The sequence below is a fragment of the Malaya genurostris genome, chromosome 1, assembly GCF_030247185.1.
Source record: "Malaya genurostris strain Urasoe2022 chromosome 1, Malgen_1.1, whole genome shotgun sequence".
Lineage (NCBI taxonomy): Eukaryota > Metazoa > Arthropoda > Insecta > Diptera > Culicidae > Malaya > Malaya genurostris.
Genome location: NC_080570.1, coordinates 143,284,281 through 143,307,128, shown reverse-complemented (window position 1 = coordinate 143,307,128; position 22,848 = coordinate 143,284,281). Strand labels below are relative to the sequence as shown.

At 38.7% G+C, this 22,848-nt stretch overlaps 1 protein-coding gene across 2 annotated transcripts in view; it reads right to left on the bottom strand.

The window, feature by feature from the left end:
• Positions 1-17,780, bottom strand: part of LOC131426008 (paired box protein Pax-1) — a 123,377-nt gene extending 105,597 nt beyond the window's left edge. Inside the window, exon 1 of one of the 2 annotated variants that reach the window (XM_058588392.1) lies at positions 16,707-17,780. In XM_058588392.1, coding sequence (XP_058444375.1) covers positions 16,707-16,716 — 10 coding nt within the window. In that variant the 5' untranslated portion in view covers positions 16,717-17,780. The remainder of the gene's footprint in view (positions 1-16,706) is intronic. The other variant, XM_058588393.1, reaches the window with a different exon arrangement.
• Between the last annotated feature and the right edge of the window lie 5,068 nt (positions 17,781-22,848).

The following is a 22,848-nucleotide window of genomic DNA, read 5'->3' as shown; positions in this document are numbered from 1 at the left end:
CTATGTGTTCATCAAGTTGTCGTTCCAGACAACCAGACAACCACTCCTAACGAAGAGTATAGCTCACATTGAATGTTTTAAAAGGAAAACAGCATGTGAGAGTTAGGTCACTAGGAGCGAGTAAATACTCATCCCACGGAACCATTTGAGACCACAAGCGAGTGTGGCTGGTAGCATAATCTAATGGGTTGCTGTTCCAAAGCCCTGTAACCTTAAGACGGTATGCACAAGATAATGCTTCTTGTTTTAGGAACACATGTAGTGGTTTAATGCACAGTAGCGCCTCTAGAGCAGCAGTAGGAGTTGTCGTGAATGCTCCTGTCATCGCCATTAGGACCATCCTTTGGAGATGATTTAGCTTTGACTGAACTGTCGCGACTTCTCCTTTCTGCCACCATACAAGACATCCATATGCTAAAATTGGTCTAACGATAGTTGTGTAGATCCAATGAATATATCTGGGTTTGAGTCCCCATGATTTTCCAAAAGCTCGTCTGCATTGGCCGAATACCCTGCAAGCTCTTTTAATCCTGAAATCAATGTGAGCAGACCAATTCAGTTTTGAGTCAAGAATAACCCCGACGTATTAAACTTGATCGACCACAGTGACCCCTGAACCAAAGAACTGCAACGGACGAGCTCCTGTAATTATCCTACGATGAGTGAAAAGCACCATTGATGTTTTGCCCGGATTTACAGATAATCCAAACCTGACAACACCATTGTTCAACAGATCGCAGGGCTTGCTGCATTAAATCAAAGAGAGTGTTAATGCTTATACCGGTCATCAATATATGATAATCGTCGGCAAAACCATAAGTCGGAAATCCAAGGTTATTAAGTTTCCTTAACAAACTATCAGCGACTAGGTTCCATAAAAGTGGGGATAGTACACCACCTTGAGGACACCCACAGACACTCAGCTTTCTAATCTCTGGCCTGCCGAAGCGATGATCAAAGAAGTTGATTGCTAAGCATTGCGTGTATCCAGTAAGGGAAAAACCCAAGATATTCCGTTCACGACTGCAATGTTTAACCTCCTGCAGCCATTCAGCCATCGGCACGGAAATACACCTTGACTTAGGAGTTCCTATTTTTGTGGCCTTTTACGACATGGAATAGGAAACCAGTGGATCAATTCTTGGTAAAAAATAATTCCGCCGGATGCCACACGGCTTACCTGTTTGGTGGACTTATACCACCGGTACAGGTGGACCGTAGCGTTATTCTTAGCAGTTGGGAAACCGCTACCGACACTACACGGCTATCTATGCTGCTCAGAGAGGGAAGTTAACATTATCAGCAGTTTTTCAAAGAAGGGCTAATCTTACAAAAGTAAACAAATCGATTTGCTCTGTTCTACTAATAAATGCTTTAAAATCCTACAATTTTACCTAAAAATTCGGACTCTACAATAAACTATAAAGGGCGAAACTGTCATTTCATTTGTTTCAGGAATCAGGAATCAGAACAAATTGGCTCAAATGGCACGTTCCCCTTGATATTTGGAGATTTGTGCCTTGCCATCAATTTGTTTTTAGCATCATTTTCCCGATATATAAGAGGGAAGGATTGAAAGGAAATGGTAAGGGTTGGACTAGGAGGATGGGAAAAATTGACGACACAAAAACACATAAAAGCAGAAGTAAATTCTGCACCCCTAAGGGATGCTGAACAATCTGCTGAGGATCACATTTAGTGGAAGCAGAAGGAAATTATGAACCTCTACGAGGTCCCGTTTACGTTTTGCCCTCAGTTCTCCATGCCAACAAACAGGGCGATATTTCAGTTGCTAGAAAGGCAAAGGCGAAACTATTTATTTTCGTTATTTTAGATGGTTTCCGAACCTTTTAATACTGGAAATAATAAATGAGACGATAAAATTGTCCACATATTTGTCTTAGCCGAGGAAACCGAGGAAAATTTGAGTATGGATTTGAGTGAAATTTACTCTGGCCATGAGTTCTCTCGCATTCATTAGTACATTAGAGCAAGCGTTGATTTTTAAAACATTTAAGTACGTTTTCATTCTCGAAATATTCTTATCGAATTTTGGAATGCAAGAATACGTCGTTTTACATTGCCGTTTCTAGATCCGCGTTTTGAAACCACGAATCATCAATCATAGATGTTTTCAATAGAAATTTTGTGGTTTCAATTATGCTAAGTTAGAAGTCCTTCATAAGGATATCAAAATCGTTCAATTTTGACTCCAAACCGGTCAAAAGTAAACGGTTTTGATTCACTTTTTCGCTCTTTCAATTTAAAAGAAAGAAAAATGACTTTGTATATAAACATTAAAGGAGAATTTCTTTATTTTGAATGCAAGGAACTCAAATTTAGAGTTAAACTCACTCAAATTTAAAAAAGAAATTTTTTTGAGTCAAAAAATACTCTAATTCCGACAGCTTCGTTACTTACTTCAAAAATGAGTAGATAAGTTGTAACTCAAGTTTAGAGTACGTTTATTAATTTGAGTTGTGTGTCACTTAATTTTGAATTATGTTCAGAGTTGCTATGTGATTTTTTTCAAAAATCTGTCTGAGATTCAAAAATTTATGTGGATTTGTCTGTATCTAACTATGTACAAGAAAATTTTGCCCGGGCTTCATTTTCAGTGAGCAAAAAAAAAGAGGTCAGATCTAAGTTCTGAGATCTGACAAATAAGTAAAATCAAACAAAAGATCTGGTTTGTTTGAGTGTCTGTCGAAACGAGAAAAATTTGGCATTTGCCAGATAAATCTGGACTAATGGCAACGCTGAACACAGACAAAACCGCCCTATCTCCAGCAGAGATGCCAGATATTTTCATAGAAAATCTGTATTGATTCGTATAATATATCTGTATTTATCTGTATTCGCTAATAAAATGAAATTTCTACAATACAATTATGTTAAAAGGTGTCATTCCAATAGATTATGGTTATAGAGTGGTAGATTAAATTTCATATATTATATTATATTTATCGACGAAATTTTATAGTTTTTTCCTATCAACAACAATTGAATTATGGTGCCATATACTTGTCTAATTTGAAAATGTTCACTTCATAAATTGAGATGGATTTCCAAAACCCAATATGCAACGTCAAGTCAGGTAATACAACTGTCAGTCTGGCAATAGTGTTTCATGATGCCTAGACTTGTCTAACTTTTAAGTTCAATTTAGTTACAAATTTTAATATAAATGGTTTTCAGTGTTCTTCATTAAATATCTGCACAAAAATATATAATTTAAAAAGTGATTTGTACGTTGATTCCTAAACGTTTATCTCGTCATTGCAATCAAATACTAATAGATAGCTCAAATACTAATACATAGTTCAATTTTTTCCTTAAAACTTTTGGTGAAATCTGTATAAATCTGTATTAAATTTAAGAAATCTGTAAGATATCTGTACTCTGTATTAAATCTGTATGCGCATGTAAAAATCTGTATAATACAGATAAATCTGTATAAATGGCATCTCTGATCTCCAGTGTTAAGGATCAAGAGTAAATCAAGTTAACTTGTGTTGGTAATTTGTGTATTACCTACATTTCATTTCATTTCATGTATGCTGTAGATCTGTGTATTCATATATGCAGTGCACCGAGTTTTTCAAAGTGGATTGCACGATTGAGTTTCAAACAATCTTTTCTAACAATAATTGAATAATTGATGAAATATCACTTTTGATCAATTTTTCACCAACGTTTAACGGAAAATTGCTTACATTTTATGAATGTAGTATTTAATTCCCTAATAAAATAGTTAGCAACACTGCTTCAATGCATTCGTATTAGATTGCGCTATACAAAATAAACAAAATTAAATATTTTCTGTTACAAAAGCAGTTTGCCGGATAAATAAACACATTCCATATCCATTGCCTTTCGCGTGTTAAATTAAAGGTTCCTTTTTTGCGGGTTTACTTATAGAAGGTACGTAAATCTTTATATCGCAATAATTACTGCAAGAGGAAATCCATATAGGAATGTATTTGTTGCTAATCAAATGTGTTAGTGGAAGTAAGCTGAAACTGAAATAATTTTTCTCGAGCAGTTTTAAGGAAAACGAAAGAGTGTTAGACTAAGATTTTCGCTTTTCTTTCTTTAATTGCAATTTTAAGCAGTATGAACCGATTGGTTTATTGATTTATTGAGTAAAATCAGGAAAAGAAGCGCCGGAATTTGTTTTTACGCACACATTGTTGGCATTACTCATACGCTTGCAAAGAGTCTTGCTCGTTAATTCTAAATCGTGGTGAGCTAGGACAGGACCAGCGCTGCCAAATATACCGATTTCTCGGTATTTATACCGATTTTTGGACTCGATACAGGAATACAGATATGCTCTCTCAAAATACCGATATTTCAATTTTCATGCAGATAAATACCGATTTTCAGTTTTTGTGTTGGATTCCATAGGGGTAAACCAGTTCGAGCGGCCTTTTTTTTTTGGTCGCAAAATCAGTTTCTGCACTAAATCGATGTTTGATTTTTCGAGAAAGATATTGTACAGATCGATTTTTCCGCCAAATAAAGATTTTTAGAAAAAACAGTTGACAGCACTGGACCTGACAACTGTTAATCCACTTCTAGAACCAGTTTCGGACCAGCTGAAAATTGGTTGAAATTGACATAAGCAAGTACAAGTTGTTGAAATTAATATCACTGCAGGGTGGTAGAAAAAGTGTTGTCAGTATCGTCGATAACAATGTAGTTCGCAATTTTTATTTTTCGTATCATCTTTTAATTATTTATTTCAATAGGATCTAAGTTCAATTTGTTTTTAGGTCCTGTCAATGTGGAAAGTATACGAGTACATTTAACATTCACTGGATGATACAAAGAGAAAACCAGAAATCACGAAGTGTGATATGGACGAAAACATTGATTATGTTAGTTGTACTTAAGAATAGCACCAAATCTTTGGATACTTCTATTTATTAGTATTTTTCTCAAATTGAATATTTTGTTGACTTTAGTTAAAAAAGTTACAAAAATTAAATGCACAAAAATGTGTTTTAGAAAAATTTATTAAACTGTTTGAACGTTTAGTTTTCTTTAAAAACAAGCATCTGATCAAAATAAATTCAGAGCTATATTTTTGACTGATATAATATTTGTCTAAGTGTTTTGAAATGATAAATAATCGCATGTTATAAGGGGAGAAACTTTTCAAAATGAATAATTATCTCTACTGGCAAGTGTGATCGCGAGGCATTTATTATTTATAACAGGGAGCAACCGGAATAAGAAGGGAAAAAATTTTCTGGAAAAAGAAGACAGTTGTCTGGTCCTGTCCTAGGTTGTGATATACGGCACGTGTGAACGTTTCGATAATGAAAGCCTCAAACTGATCTCGATGGCCGGTGAAATCCCGTTAACGTTGCTGGAAGCTGACAGATTTTCTGAGTCGTAATTAAAACTGTTTGAGGTAAGGTATTTTGTGATGTAAACCAATTTATTCCATAATAGCGACTTACCATTTGTTATTGTAAAGTCTTATATCAGAAACGAATTTTCCTGTCCTTAAAAGGACAGATTACACTGTACAGAAAGGCACCTACGAAAACTCTTAAATTTACCGACGATTTCTTCAGACTAACCAGCGTTGTTCTAGTGTGTGTGTGTGTTTGTGTGCTTATTATTTTGATTAATTTTACAGGTAAACACTTTTTATGCTCCATTACTAACGACTGAGCATTTTCTTTCGGTCGCTTTTAGCAAGCCATTAGTAATACACTTACTGACGATTTCGGCAGGCACTGCTATTTGTCATACTTGAAATTGATTCGAAATTCTCAGCAAATTTATTAGTTTGCCTCCCCAGGACGGTAGCAGATCACGCGCGGCTGAACAAGTCGCGGCAATTTGTTGGCAAAGATTCAGCGTGTAAATGTCAGTGTTGTGCTGTTACCAAAATTAGTTCTACGGTTGTCGGAAATTCTTGTATTGAATTCCAAACAGCTGAGCGTCCCGTAATCCATACAGGCTAAGAGCTTTACGAAATAAAATGATCGATCGTTTGGTAGTTTGGTGGTCGTTGTGTCATCATATACCGACTTGGCCAGCGACCAATCCCGAATCGATCTGACATTTACTAAACTTTTTCTTTTCAATTGAAAGGGTAAAAATTATGTCTGCTTTCTAATAGTATAGCCTCCGAATCCGTAGGTCAGACACATTCAAAACTGTTAGAGTAGCAAATGTGTTGAACTTCAAGGAAGTGGTGTTTTGTAATTAGTAACATTTCAACTCATAACTCGAAGAAACCAGAAATGATATGAAATGAAAAGTCGATTATTCATCCACTCAATGGAAGAACGTTGGTTGGTGAAAAAAATTGTGATTTCGGAGGATTTAACCCTTATATTTCCTCCAAGCAATAGCCATACAATCGAATTATGAAAGGATAAAAACCCGATTCATCACAAAAAACGGGTGGGTAATGTTAGAGACATGATTGGATGACGGAAAGAAAGGAATAAAACTGCCGCGCTTCCGCCACACTTCTCAAAATCGAAAAACGCTCTCGCTTCGCTTCCAGAAATGTAACGGTGCGCCTATTCTAAAGTACGCCACGCCAAACATATGCTTATACACAAATTTTTATAAATTGGGACGAGAGAAAATACAAAGAAATGCCCGGTCGCAGAACTGCTCACGATGCGAATTAATTTAATACTGACGCTAACATTTCAATGGGAGAAGATCTAAAATAATTGTACTTTAGGATCTATTTTAGGCTCCTAAATGAAATAATTGTTGATCATAGCCGGTATCTGGCGAATGCAAGCCAATAAAATTATCCGACCGCAGAATTGCCCACGATGCGAATTGAATCAAATGAAAGCTATCTGAGGGAAAAAAGCTCTCTTTTAATACTGCGCCATTACACGTTTTCAATCAACAAGGCGGAACTAACGAGAGCAAAGAATAAATTTGATTTGCGTAGTTCTTCGGTTTTTTTTATGGAATCTACCTTGAACTACAGGCGGAACATATCAACTGGAGACTGTTAATATTCATACCAAGAATCACTTAGAATTGGTGAATGTCCATTAAAAGCAACGAGAGCATTTGATATTTTTTCCAATGTTTCATTAGTTTTTGAGATATACTTACTTCTCGAAGCTTGCGTTACACTCCACATGAATTACAATCAAGACAACGAAAAATTTATGAACTAACACGGTTTTATCGATTATTTCATAAGACATGACAGCTCAACTGACGTCGTTGGAAGTCTTCGTTGCGCTAGTCTGTCTTGCAAATCGCTGCTTAGTGCTGTAGCGACAATAAACTCAAACAATTTGATAAATAGTGAAAATTAAAACACCGCAGTTTTTGAAATATCGACTCTTATTTTTTTAATTTCTTCTTCGCTTCATCAATGTAGAGTATTAAATAGTTCAGTGATTGACTGATTGCCCATCTCCTTGGACTTTCGTCCTAAAATCAAGTCAAAATTTGGTAGAATTTTTGAAGCCATCTCACTAAATTTAAACAGGAAGATCAGAATTGTTCGGGCTTCATATTATTCCGCTCGGAATGAAATCGTTTGACGAACGTTCGAAATAGACGTAGGGGGAAAAATACCATCTCGCTAACCAGCGTCGTCGACCATCAGGAGTTTTATTTCCAAAGATAAAACAAATAAAACACCAAATCAACAGGGCCGAAGTAAAAAAGAAATTGCCGCCCGCTTGGTCGGACCGGCCGACTCACACGCAGACCCTCGAACCCCCGATCCGGTAGCTGCTAAATTAACAAATTCCTCTTCCGTCAGCGTGATCCCGCAGCAGTCTGATGTAGCCTGATGGTGCCGATGCTGGTCGTTAGGTTTCAGGATCCTAAACATACAGCCACAGCCCAAAGTGAAGGAAAATCGCCAACTTACCGCTGGAACCGTGTTTTTGTTTACGAACGGTTCGGCCTACTGCTTTCATAAAGTGCGAGCCCGTTTGGTCACGGTTTCGCGTTTTCTTGCTGTTGTTGTTGCTTCTGACAGATCCCGAGATGAACCTGTAAACCGTAGGATGTTGTAAGCCGAGAAGAACGGAGGAGGCGAGACTTTGGCGTCGTTCCGTTCATGCGCGTCATCGAACGACCGACCGAACGAACGAAACGACCAGCACAAATACTACTGAACTTGGATTTTCAACCAGTGTACTAGACGATGGATGATGATGCGATGCTGGCGTTGACTGTAGAAAGCAAAAGTTCAACAGTTTCCTGCCTCGACAAAAAAAAAACGGGGATCGTAGATGGCTTGAAAATTGGAAAATTTTGCCAAACAGCAAGAGGACGAGAAAAAAAACAACTGAGTTGGGAAAAACAGGGGGGCAGGCAGGACGAGGACGCAAATAAATTATCCGTTTGAAATGGCTTTTATCGATTATTTTCGACTCGTGCTGTTCTAAAAGGACCGTCCTGGTTTCCGAGTTTATGGTCCGGAAAGCGACCGACTCTCGGGGAGATGTTTTCATTTTAACCCATTTATACTTGTGACCGATTTTGGTCGGATTGGTCTGCTCTGCAACACGAGGCTTCAGCTGACTCGGATAGTGCCCTTTTTATATGGAAATAGTTACGTATTAAAGCGATTTTTTCTTTTCATTTGCGAAATAGAATTTGGTTGCAAGATTTTGCCGATTGTTTTATCAAACAGTTCTATCGGAAAGAAACAAATTAGATTGATTTTTTGAAGCTTTCGGATTTATGGATTGCTCACTGTTCCTACGACTGAATTTTCAATTATCTTAGTTATTCTTGTCACTTGCTCTTACGGCCTTCTGAAAAATCAACCGAGAATTAGGTAAAGCGTAATAAAATAAAAAGTACGTATTATTTGATTACTTTTTACTTAGTTTTTAATTGTTCGTTTCTTTTTTTCTGCCATTGACTCCTTTGATTCTTGTCAAAGTATGAGCTGCAAAACCGCTCAAAAACAAGAGCTTCGTTCAGTCATGTTAAAATAAGTTATGTACGATTCAGACGATCCGGCTTCTTCCGTCACCGTCACCGGAACGTTAGCCTCCGTCAAAATTAGTCAAATGAGTTTTCCCTTTGCGCATCCACACGATCCAGCAGAGATCCGGAACGTCAACGTCCGTCAACGGCAAGCTCCGTCAACATTTCTCCGAAAGAATATTTGACGGACTGTGATAATCGCACACATGCACGATTCATATGATTACGGTATTGAGCTGACGTTTGTTATGTATGTATTCGATGTCAAGATCCCACTCTTAAACGAAATATACCACATATAAGTAATGAAACTTATCAGTAGATTTGCAAAGTACGTTACGTTGTTGAGTGGAACTGATTGTATTGGTTTTTCCTCTTTCTAGTTAATTTGAAAGTTATTTATTCGATTAAAAGGTAGGAAAACAACAGATCGATTGGCTTCAAAAGCTCCCAGATTTTGTATTAGTGGAATAAAATTGTGCGAGACTAAGTTCTTCAAATTCTGCGTGTAAGAAAATGACATGACGGACACGGATAGGAAACCGGATCGTGTGAATTAGAATGACGGTGACGGACGTTGACGTTCCGGTGACGGAAGAAGCCGGACCGTCTGAATCGTACTTTAATCGCACTTCAGCATATTTTTACGTACACACTTGACTTGGATTACCAATCTCAGCTGTTCAAATCTCGGTAGGTCACTTTTCCAGTAAAAGTTTTCATTTCATCACAGTGGTAAAAAGGTTAAAATTTTCGTTTAATGGTACCGGATTTTCCCGGATCTTGCTTTATATTTTTATTAAAAGTTGGTCATATAATATTTACCGAAAAAAAGAAAATGTGTGAAAAGTTACTCAATTTCGAATTTGGAAGCACCTGCCCGCTCGCATATGCCTGGAAGCTTTCCCTCCAGACGCCTGGCAGCGTCTGTCAGAGTGTTTTGCCGGAATGTTATCAGAATTCCGGCAAGAGTCTGGAAACAATGCATTAACCGTTTTCGGCATAGAACTTCGCCTAGCGGTTATTAACGGTATTGTTTCTGCCCGATTTTTTCCATACAAGACTGGCATAACCGTTTTGAGTTTTTGTTCTTCTATTTATTTTAGTTTTTTCATAAAAAATTTAAATGAAGGGCAATAATATTACTTTTGCATTACCAAACACAATATGTAATGCTTCATCTCTCAATATACCAGTATTTTCATTTCATTTTTCTGGTCCCAAGACTCGTTTTTCATTTTTGGATGTGGATGCAGGATTGACGAGTATCAAATTAGGTTTTGCACGAACGTGACATAACCTCACAAAAATGAACAGAATCAACTTTTTTTGACAGTCGAGGTGTACTTGTTTACAGTTTAAAAGTTCATCGCTGGAATGTAAAAATTGCAAGTCGCCTCACACTCAACAGATTCATACATAAATCGCTCCTTGATGCTGGAAACACATACAGCGCAATCTTTTTAGTTATTTTCACTGTGGAATACGATTTTAACAGGCACTTTTCCGTCATTTTTCAATTTTTAACTTGCAGTCAAAAAACAAAACAAATACACCTCAACTGTCAAAGATGAACTTGATTCATCGGCAGTTCATTTGTGTCGTCATCGTGCAAAACCTAATACTTCATTTGAAAAGAAAAAAGAAGGAAATGCTCTCTTGGCGCGAGAATGACGTAATTTCGCCTGCAAAAGTTTGACAGTTACCGGAATCTTGCCACGCTTCTGTTAGCTGTCCAAATTTCTCACAAGCGGGTGCTTCCAAATAATTTCCACAAATGTTAGTTTGGAACGCTTCAAACCATAAGAAAATAGACTGAATGTTTCACTGGTTCCTGACTTATTTTAATCCACCTAGTGGTGTAATGGTGCATTTCTCACGTCATTCATACTATTCTTCTAAATTATTTTCTTCGTTTCTTAAAAGAATAACCAAAATCGGTTTGTTTGACCGTCTACTCATAAAAACTATCAATTGGAGAAGATTTGAGGTCGATTCAGACATTTTTTTACGGTTTTCGCCCTTTTCAATGATGGTAATAAATTTTGAACACACTTTACCCTATATTTTCGGAACCGGAAGTCGGATCCAAATAATATTCAGGTATTTTGTATGGGACCACAGGACCCTTCATTTGAGTCTAACTTTGTGAAAATCGGTTCAGCCATCTCCGAGGAACAGTTAGTGCAAAAAAAAACGTTACATACACACAGACATTTTGCGTACTCGACGAACTGAGTCGAATGGTATATGTTCAAATCTCGGTTTTCACAGTGATTGCATAACCTTTCTATATGAGAAAGGCAAAAAGGAAGAAATGGTTGCTGTTTACCGGAATCAAGGAAGTCAATTTTTTCCTACAGACATTTCACACATTTTGGTTATGAAAATATATCCATGGAAGAAGCACAAGAAAAGCTAAAATCAACTGGCAACGGAAATTGATTTGTGTTATACACACTAGTAATAAATAAAATGTACTGCTTAATGATTTCTCAGAGGTTCCAACGATACCTAATTTTTGGTATTATATTATATTAAACGGTCTGAATCTAAAACTCGGTAGGATGTATCCCAATTAATCTAACAATACATATAGTAAACAAACAATTCTTCAATCTCTACAGAGTGCAGAGAGGATATGGCTAGAAGGATATCTCAAATCACGGATGACAATTCTGAATATAAAAATGGATTGAATATGTAAAGCTATTGATCTTACAGAAGAAGAAAAAGTTATGTTTTTATTAGTTCACAAGAAGATGTTTTCAATTCGGTTCAGAAGCTTGCAAATCTATGTGCATCTGATTCAACTGAAATAAACAAGAGAGTTTATCCTTGAGATGATTAGAACCGTATTGTACAAACTTTGAAGCAAAAAGTAACATTTGTAAATTAATTATGATGAAGAAAATATCAACAGCATAATTTTCTACAGCTTCTCCAAAAAGATATCTTAATTGCATTCCTAAAAATACAGTTGAGGATAGCTGAAAAGAAATATGCATGGATCGTAGTGATAAATGCATGTTGTTTCAAAATTCTACAGGTAACAAGTTCAGTTTGTGGCTAGCACCTAGATAAGGAGTGTATCGAAAATAAGCTATCCACATACATTTGTGTTGTACGCATGTATTTGGGATGGTTTTTTATGTTCAGATCACAGCATGCTGTGCGTTTGTCTGTCAGCTTTCGTTTGTTTACTTGTTTGTGTGGTTGAAATTCTGCGTTTTCAAAATATCGCGTATTGAAAAGGAAGTGAAAATTAAGGTTCTGGACACATGGCTAAGTGAGAAGGGTATTACTAGGCGAACATTGGCGAAGCGGTTTGAAATTCATCATGCCAGTGTTAAAACAATCAATAATAAGTTTGGGGAACACTATTCTTTGGATGAGCTAACAGAAAGAGGCAGAAAACCCGACTCTTCCAACCCGAAACTGGACCAGAAAGTGGTATCTTTAGTCTTGAAGAAAAAATCAATGTCAATACGTGATTTGACCAAAAAAGCAGGAACGATCCAGCATATCAAGAGTCGAAATCACCTGAAGACCTACAAGAAGCAGAAAGTCTCGAAACAAAGTGTAGAACAGAAGAAGCGACTAGCAACAAGGGCCCGGAAATTGTATTCGCGTCTTTTGCAGTGTCCGGACTTATGTAAAGGAGGACTCAAAAACCCTTCCATGTCCATAATACTTTACTGTCGTCGTCGGGAGGATGTGAGCGATGCGGACTAGTCGATTCTAGTGGAGAAATTCGATCGAAAGGTACTGGTATGGCAAGCAATATGTATCTGTGGTTTGAAATCAGCCATTTTTTACACTACCGGAACTATAAATGGAATCTATCGATCTGAGTATCTCCAGAAGAGATTGCTGCCTTTATATAAGAAGCATAGTAAATCTTCACTGTTTTGGCTGGATTTAGCGTCAGCTCACTATGCCAAAACCACTCTCCATTGGCTTGCGGAAAAGGGTATAAATTTCGTTGAGAAAAATATCAATCCACCAAATCGGCCAGTAACGTTCGACCCATCGAACGTTACTGGGTAATCGTGAAGAGGATCTTCAAAAAGACTGGTAAGGCAGCTGGAAACATGCATTAGTTCAAAAAAATTTGGGCTCAAGCGTCCACAAAATGCGATGCAAAACTTGTCCGGAACTTGATGAAGAGCGTTCGATCAAAAGTTCGAAAATTCGTAGAGGAATAACTTAGATTTTATCCGATTTTCATTATGATTAAGTTTAACCTCCTACAATAAAGGATCAATTTTTAGTTTGTTTAAAATATCGTTTTTTATCTCGAGCTCGGTATAGTAAAAGTGCTGATGAAATGTTTTTGTGAATTAGTCCAACAGAAAGACGTTAAAATCAGCGGTGTTCCCGGTAAGTATAATATTGGGAGTACAAATTAGTTTGGTCCGTTTTCAAAAGATGACTCTGACTGTTATGAATATTGATCGGCTGATCACAGCTGATGTCGAGAGTTTCAAGTGGTTAGACATCTGTCATCAATATTCAGTGCATATTACTTCGAGTTTAAATAAAACCTGTTTTTCACTGTATTAATTATGAGCAATTTCCGTGGTAACTAAGCAGCATTTGCGTTAAGTTTTTGTTTTCTGTTTTAATTGGGAGAAAAGTGCAACCGAAGCGCATCAAATGCTTGTTGATGTTGATGGTGATAATGCTCCAACTGATCAATCATGTGGGGAATGTTCCAAGAATGATATTTCGCGCTGGATAACCAAAAAAAATCGAAAACAAACAGTTGAAGGGCGTTGTGTACTATGAGCAGCTACAACCAGGCGATATTATATTGGACGATCGGTATAGGCTGCAATTGATGCATTTGAGCATGGCCGGAATACAAGCGAAGACATGAGAAATTAATTCTCCTGCATTACAACGCTAGGCCTCTTGTCGCAAGTCGTGTAAAAATATTTGGAAACGCTCAAGTGGAACATTATGCCGCACCCGTTGTATTCTTCTGATATTGCTCTTTCGGATTACTGATCTAGCAGGTCATCGGTTTACTTTTTTTGCTAACAGCGAAAATGGACTTCAAACTTAGATCACCTCAAAAAAAGATCATTATTTCGAGATGTAATTCGAACATTGCCTGAGAGGAGGGAAAAAGTAGTATCTAACGATGGAAGATACTTTGATAAATCATTAAATTCTTTTTATTTTGAAATAAATGCATTTTGTCCCTAAAAAACGAATCGAAAAAACGGACCGAATGAATTTGATTATTCACAGAAAGCTCTTTCCAGATTCTACTTTCACTGTCGGAAAATCATAGTAAGATATGTCGATGAACTTCAACGACATGTCAAGCAACATATTCGTCAATCGGCGTTTATTCCGAATTGCATATTTTACAACTATACGTCCTCGAAACATAAGTAATGTAATGTATATTCTTTGTATGTTTATACGGAAATAAAATGAAACCATGATCCCCAATTGAATGGTTACAATGAGAAAAAAAGGTAGGAGGTAATGCCAGAGACATAACTGGATGCCGTAAATACGAATAAAACTGACGTGCTTTTCCACACATTCGAATATCGATAATCGCACGTTGATTGATTGTGTGAATTTTGCAAACTTTAAATGCGTCCCTTGTTTAATTGTAACAGTAAGGCGGAACTCACGAGAGCAAAACAAAAAATACGGGGACAAGATAGATTGAAACAAATCGATTTTAGCAATCTAAGATTTCCAAATTTAATTTGGGTGTTAATATGACATTAATTTCGATAACTTACTTGTCAAACTCGTCTCGAACATACAAATTGTATAGCGATTTGAAAGAAGATCCTCGAATTTAAGTGCTCTAAAATATAAATGATTGATATCTACTCGCCAAACGAGGACAAAAGTACCTATAATCAGTCCAAAAGTCATGGAAAATGGTAAAATGTTATTCACTTATATAGTGATATGATATGGACTTCGACAACAAGATATTTTTATTGAACATCTTACAAACCAGTGGTAATTCCATATAAAAATGATCGTGTTTGAATATTATCCAGCTGTTTTATGAAATGATACATAGTTTGAATCAGCTGAATGTAGTGATGCTAAAGGTTTTAATTTTTTCATAAATTGCTGACCATATTTCCGATTGTATCAAGAAAACATGATGTTCCTGTGTTACATGTAACAAGAGATATTCGCGATTAAGTTCTACCCACTCTTGTACAGGGTAAATTTTGAAAAGGTGCTCCATAGTAAAGTAAGTCGTATTCACGACAAAAAATACGAATTCTTTGTTTACCTTCCTTTGCTGAAGGCTCAGTAATTCATAAATTTCACTTCGTTGCTCTTTCCGAGCATTCAGTAAAGGTTATGCCGAACAGACAGTAAACTTTTTGCTGACAATTTCGGTAAGAACTGACGTTTGTCCAATTTGAGATTGCCGAGATTACGCAATTTTACTCGGCAATTATTTTAACAAGCTTCAGCGAAAAAAAAACAAGTATGTAAATAACAAGTTTCTCGCCGAATATCGGTAAAAAGTCTAAAAACTGTTCGAAATCTCGGCAAAAACCTTTGCTGACTTAACTAGATTTGCTATTTACAGACAAGTTCATTCAAAATTGATACAAAACTTTAGCTAAAAAATGCGATTCGAGGAGATATCCGATTTCAATTATAGAGAATCTAGGAAAAGACCGTTTGGATTTCTAAACAATCGGTAAAATCTTCTTGTCACCAATCAAATTCGGCTTATCATTATACCGATTTCGAGTATTGCTATTATTCGTGAATGAATAGTTGCCTAAGCTATTAAAAACTACTATTGTAGGAATTGACAATCTCAACAACGGAGTCTAAGAACGTACCGTTCGATTGCCCTCTAAAACAAAATCCCGAACCTACCGGGGCCCCGTGTTTGTCCGGTGTTTATTTGTGTTCTAGCGCTTACCCAGCTACCGGTAGCCAACTACGGGCTCGGGTATGGCTAATTAAACGGCATAGCTCCTGCACTTCTCGGTGTCTAAAAACTAAGCAATCTGCTCCGCCGGCCGCCTCTCTCCGGGGACGAAAACAAAAACTGCATTGGATGCGCTCGGACAGCCACCAGAATCAGAAGAACTAATATTTATCCAGAAGCAGCAGCACCGGAGAGACCTTCTCGTAAGCAAACAAACAAATGAAAGAAGCCCGATCACTTCACAATGTTCGCCTTCGTGGGCGATGAGATGCGCCGAGGAAGATGGATTAGCTTATTAGGGCTCTGACGGACGGACGGACGGGACAGCACCGTTCCCGGTCAAAAAAAAAACTACGCTTGATCCCGAGACCGCTGCCAGACAGACGGGTAATAGGTTAAAGTCTGCACCTTTCGGTTTGATTTTTTTTGTTTTCTTTTTGTTTTGGTTTGTACACTATTCGACGTATTTAGGCAGGGCCGCCGTAGGGCCCTCAGACCTCACGCTGGAACCACCGTAGAACGTTCGGAGACACCGAAAGACGTCACTTTTCAGATAAAGGGAAACTTTTGACATTTTTCGGTCATCTTGATTTCATGTTTTCTCGGGTGTCGAACAACTTTTTTTTTTCTCCCATTGCCTATCCCGGGATCGGTTTGTGGGATCAGTTTGCCCCCAAGCAAGCGATCTCATCCCAAAACCCAGCTACCGGATTTTAGCCGAAGGTTCGACTAATACTGGAATGTGCAAGCCCGTCACGGGGTCGTATTTCATTCACCTAGGTCGAAGAACTCAACTCACCTGGTTCCATCTTGATGGTCGCCTTTCGCGTGTCCTCCGACTGCGCTTGCGAAGGCGACGGCGAAAAAAGCTGAACTGATGCCAGTGGCGGCGGTGGTGGCGGTGGTGGGCCTACAAGGGCCAATGATTTGTTGCTGAATTTAGGCAACAAATCGGTTCCGCTGAATCTCACTGTCGGCTCCAACTTTGCTGGTTTTTTTCTTCTCTTCGATCGATTACAACAAATGGTTAATCCACCTTTCAGTTCACTACTCACTACTGTTTGGATTTGCAGTTTTTGTTTCGTTTCGTTTGTTTTTATGTATTAATCAAAGATTTTCGTTATAGTTTTGTACTATCGGTTGATCTGTTGTTGTTGTTGTTAAAATCTGTTGTATTCCTGCTTTTCGGTACTGTAAGGCACTTTCCCTAGTAAAAAGTTAAGTGTACGAGTGTTTACTCCACGATTGCTACGATTATTTTTCTTTGAAATTGAGGTATATCGCTTGCTTTGTGACACACATCTGCTCCAATAGTTTATTGACGGTTGACGGTAATCCTTTCAGTAACGGTAACGTCTCTCATCGTTCTCTCATCCACCAGCGCGACATTGATCATCCCCGAAAATCGAGTGTTTACTGCTGGGTGCTATCATGGATGACCACTTTTTTTACGAGCGCATAATCACGACCCGGAAAAGGACCTCCGCTCCGGAACCGTTTACAAAGGTACACAACACACACGCGCACTCTTCACTGGCCAGTTCTCGAACGGGGTGATGATAAACTCCGGTCAACCGTACCGATGGGGACAGCTGACAAAAACCAACATCGAAAACCCCGCTGTGCTGTGCAGAAAACTGTCGTCACACGGAAATAACTTTTGCGTAAAAATTTTTCACGGAAAAACAGATTCACACGGCGTCGAAACGCAACATACTAAGCACGCAAGGTGACGACGACGACAACGACGACGACGACGACGACGATGATGATGACGACGAACGAGCACGGAACAACCAGCAAGAACTTTCCGCGTTTAGGCAATCACTCCGTTCATGGCACACTGCGGCGATCATCTGTGCAGAAGCTGAACTGTGGTGCTCTCGCTCTCACTCGGCAAAACGCGCTGTTGCCCAAAGGTACGGACTGGCACTGGCACACACGCACACATCCACACAAACGCCCTGCATCGAATCGATGAAAGCCCACCAACACAGCTTGCTGCGTGGGTTGTGTATGCGGATGACGGCCAGTGCGGTTGTTGGTTGTGTTTACGTGTGCGTACCGATTGACTGACAGCGTGAAAAGGGGCGTGCCAGTCTACTACCACCCGTCACAGCTGAACGGCCAATCTGCTGCCAGCGAGCATAGCTAATGGGGAGGAGTTTTCGGAAAAATGGTCGGTACCGGTGCCTGTCGAGCTTTTCACACACAATTTCATAATCAAAATCCATTTTATTGACAATTCCTCTCGGTTCCCTGGTTTCTGGTTACAAACAAAAACCCGTCACGTACTTGGATGATAGTTCGGTTTGGCGAATTATTCCCGGCTGCCAAACGGGAGGACGGGGCTTTGGTTGTGTTCGGTTGTGTCGATTGTGTGCCTTCCGCCTTGCGTGTGTGTACACGAACGAGACGGAAACTGGGACTGGAGAAAAAGAGAGCGCTGCCTGCGGAAAGATTAAGGTAAAATGATGTGTGGAAAATGATGCAAACTTTTGCGTTCCGCTGCGTTCGTGCGTGTCTTTGACAGATACCATCGTGCTGGCCGGGGCTGGTCCGGGAAGGGGAAGACGGCGTCAACAGGACACCCGGTAATCCTTCGCCGTGTGCGCGTAAAATCGGGCAAGGTTACGTGAATGAAACCAACACCACCAAGGAAGGAAGGCAATCGCAGCAACCAAGGACTTTCAGCTCTAGGTGGAACGGATGGATCGATGGGATAAGGGAAGGGCACGCTGTATAGGGATGAGTAGACTCTCACTCACTCTAGTTAGCAGCTAACGAAGCGTTTCAATTTTTTCGGCAATGGGTCAGCGGAAATAAATTTGACACTCAATTTTCAAATTGATCAAACTGTACAGTGTATCCGGCAGCGACGACCCGTCGCATCGTGTGCCTGTCAAAGTAGGCCACGGATCATGTTTTCGCCACGGTAGGGAACTCAGTGGTAAGTGAAAAGTTGACGAGCAAAATCGATGTGGAATGGTTTTATTGCACTCTGGACAACATTGTTGTTGGTTTGTTTTCTCTCGATCGTTCACGAAGCGATCCGGTGGCTGGGTTTTGTCGCTAATTAGTGTCTTCAGCTTCGTGGGCTACGGGACGAGGACAAGTGGACAATCGCAGCCTTGGTGGTCTCGCGGTTTTTGGTTTGAGATATCGATTCAAATTTGGTCATTAGGGGCTACGCTTTCACATTTCATGAACACAAACTACGCGATACTTTTTTGACGAAATTTCTCTAGGTAGTAGGTACCTAAATAAATCATAATTATTAAAGAATTGTTGGCTGAGATCCACTGAAAGATTAATAAGCACCTATTAGTTTTCGTATGTCCCACTAAAGTCATGTGTGTAGTTTTCTAGATTGCTTGCGCTTCTTTTGTTAGCTTGAATAATTATTATTTTGTTTCAAATGGTGTGTTGCATTGAGTGCAACCGATGTGCAGTCGTGTGCAGTTGGTTTTGCACCGCCGTATTACGTATTTTCGTGTAAACTTCTGTCTGGGAACAATGCTAGGACACAGAGTGTGATCTATCAACGTAACGAGCGTAAATATCGCCCTGATTTCAATGAATAGTAAATTTGTAGTTGAAGGCTTTCGTCAGAAAGCGAAAAGATATATTTTAGCATTGCGTGGTTGCTCGATTAATGATGAAAATTGATTCTATCTTTTGTAAAAACAGAACGTGATGAACAATAAATATATAACTGTGTGACCGCACTTTCAGCAGCCGACTGTTGGCCGAAAACAGTGAAAACGACGACACGACCTTCCACCCGACTGCCAAAACTGTATAGCAAATTGAACTATCCTTCAGTAACTGGTAATGTCAAAACGAAATCGCTTGAAAAAATGTAGAAACTGGCAACACAAGTTGGTAATTTATTGATTTTGAAAAGCAGTTACCAGTAACCTTGGTTACTACCTACGGAAACTTGAGGAATGTAAACAAAAAAAAAGTAATTCTCACTTAAAACGGATCTACCTACTGAGGGCAGCTCGCCCGCTGGCAGGAATAAAATTCATTTTTTCAGAGAGTTTTGAGTTATTTTTGCTCAATGTTGATATAATTTGTAACTTTCTTTCTAAAGAACGCGAACAATTTCATCGCAGTCACGGAGAGGAAGGCCTTCAATACTGTAATCGAATTGACTGTCCAATATACTAACAATGGTCACGTAAAATACTTCGATACTTTGGAAAAAATTGGAACAGGCTGTTGAATAGTTTCTAATGTAACTATCAGTCCTAATGTGGTAACCGAAAATGGGGAGTGCAAAAAGCGTGTTTCCGTAATGAATTCGCATTGGTAGATCAATGAAGTGAACAATTTCGATTGGTATGAGTTTCAGAGATCGCATAAAAAGATTCCATTGAATTAATCTGAAAATAACTAAATTATATGTATCTTAACTATTTATCGGTTGGTTTTTCAATAGGGCGTATAAGCAAGTGACAGTTTCTCTTAAATCACTCTCTCTTTCGATTAAAAATTAAAAAATTAAAAAGATTTTCTTCGACATCACTATTCTGTTTGAAAGTCGAAAGTTTCGGGTATCATTTCATGCAAAGAGTTGAGTGATAAACGTGGAAACCGCTTGGTAATTGATAGAAGAGAAAGTAAACAAAGAGAAACTGTCACTTGCCATCTGGTTTACACACTGTGTGATTTCAGAGTTCCTGTAATCTCCAATAAGGCCAGTCCAACACGAAAACGTTCTTTCTCTACTGTGTCAAATAATGATAATGTTGAAGATGTCAAACGTCGCATACGTTTGCTGTGATGAAGATGTGCTGGTAGCTAATGGTCACAGAATGAGGTGAAACGTAGCAACTAATGTCGTTTTCGCTTGATACCAAACCTAACCCAGTTTCCACCCTAACTGCTGTCAAACCGTTTGTTTGAAGCTAGTTTCGAACCTAGTTTTAACGTTGTTGAACTGAAAATCGAGTCAGTTTCGAACCTGGTTGTTATATCAGGTTTGCTCAAACCGCCGTTGCTAAGCGCGAAAACAACACAGTTTCGTGAAAAGTGTTTGTTTGAAGAAACTACCCTGGGTCAGTTTCAGTGTTCTCAAGCGAAAACGACATAAGTTCTGGTCTAGAACCACACATCCTTCCCCATCTCCAAATAAAGTAGATGCTCAGGATAATATTTTTTTTAGAAAATAAATTATAAATTTGATTTTATTATCTTTATTTAAAACCAAAAATTTAATACTTATTTAGTGGACGTCTCCACCCGCACTGCAATTCCTTACGGCCGTCCCGATACGTGTCCAAATTTTTCTCAGCGGTCGTCTCGATCCGCACTAAAACTCCTCACGGCCGTCCCGGTCCGCGTAAAAAATTTTCTCTGCGGTCGTCCACACTAAAACTCTTCACGGCCGTCCCGGTCCGCGTAAAAATTTTTCTCAGCGGTCCTCCCGATCCGCACTAAAACTCCTCACAGCCGTCCCGGTCCGTGTAAAGTTTTTTCTCAGCGGTCGTCCCGATCCGCACTAAAACTCCTCACGGCCGTCCCGGTCCGCGTAAAAAATTTCTCAGCGGTCGTCCCGATCCGTACTAAAACTCCTCACGGCCGTCCCGGTCCGCGTAAAAATTTTTCTCGGCGGTCGTCCCGATCCGCATTAAAACTCTTCACGGCCGTCTCGGTCCGCGTCCAAATTTTTCTCAGCGGTCGTCCCGATCCGCTATAAAATGTCTTCCAAATCGAGGTCGTCATTTAAAATGACCAACTATGCTCGTTTTGTTTTCCCATGTATAATTAAGTTACATTCATTTTCTTACCTATTCTGTTTTTGTGCTAGATGCTGCGTTTTTTTTTAAGAAAATTTTTCGTCAACTTGCTATGATGATCAAACTAACTTTCGTCTCCTGGCAGGATCGCCATTGTGTGATTTCAGAGTTCCTGTAATCTCCAATAAGGCCAGTCCAACACGAAAACGTTCTTTCTCTACTGTGTCCAATAATGATAATGTTGAAGATGTCAAACGTCGCATACGTTTGCTGTGATGAAGATGTGCTGGTAGCTAATGGTCACAGAATGAGGTGAAACGTAGCAACTAAGTTCTGGTCTAGAACCACACACACACTAAGATTTTATTCCTTTGTTCGGTGATATTTTTGACGAGAAATTTCGGTAATCTATAGAAATTACCCATATTTCGATACATGAGTTTAATTCAACAATAATTATGCACATTTTTACCGGACGATCAGTTTTACGTAAATTTTCATTACAGAATTTAGTAAATAGATATACAATTCATATGGTAAATCTGAATAGTCACCGAGTACGGTAAAAACCATACCGTCCGAATGGTAAAATTATCTTCCAATAACCGAACTTCTGTGAAAACTGATTGTCGTGAAACTAACTGTCAAACAGTTATCAAAATTTTCAGTAAGGATATTTTTATTAACCAAACGAAAAAAATCTTGAAGAGTTTATCGAAGGGATTGAGGTACAGGTGCTAAAGTTTTTAAAACATTAGAACCACTAAATGCTTTTTGTTTACCTATAGGCAGAAAATAATTTTGTATCACTTGTCCACTTGACGCCCACACAAATCGTTCGAGGGTAATTTCTGGTGGACTCGACGGATTGTGCAGTGTTTTGGAAGGCGCTCATAATTCCGGTCAGCCGGAACATTTGACCCTCTTTTCTTGGAATAAAACTATAGCCAGAACAGATTGGAATTTTCTTCATTCGTTGTTGTAAATTTGTGTTGTTTTTTGAAATCCGAAAATCCAGAATTTTAACCAAAGGAAAACGAACAAAAAATTATCGAACGATCAGTTAGATCCATTTAGTTTACAGTTTACGGTAGTTGTTTCACAGTTCAGCAATTACCGAACGATCGGCAATCAATTTAATTACCGAACGTTCAGCTGTTGAAAATTCGGTGAAAAATTACCGAATTCTGCGAA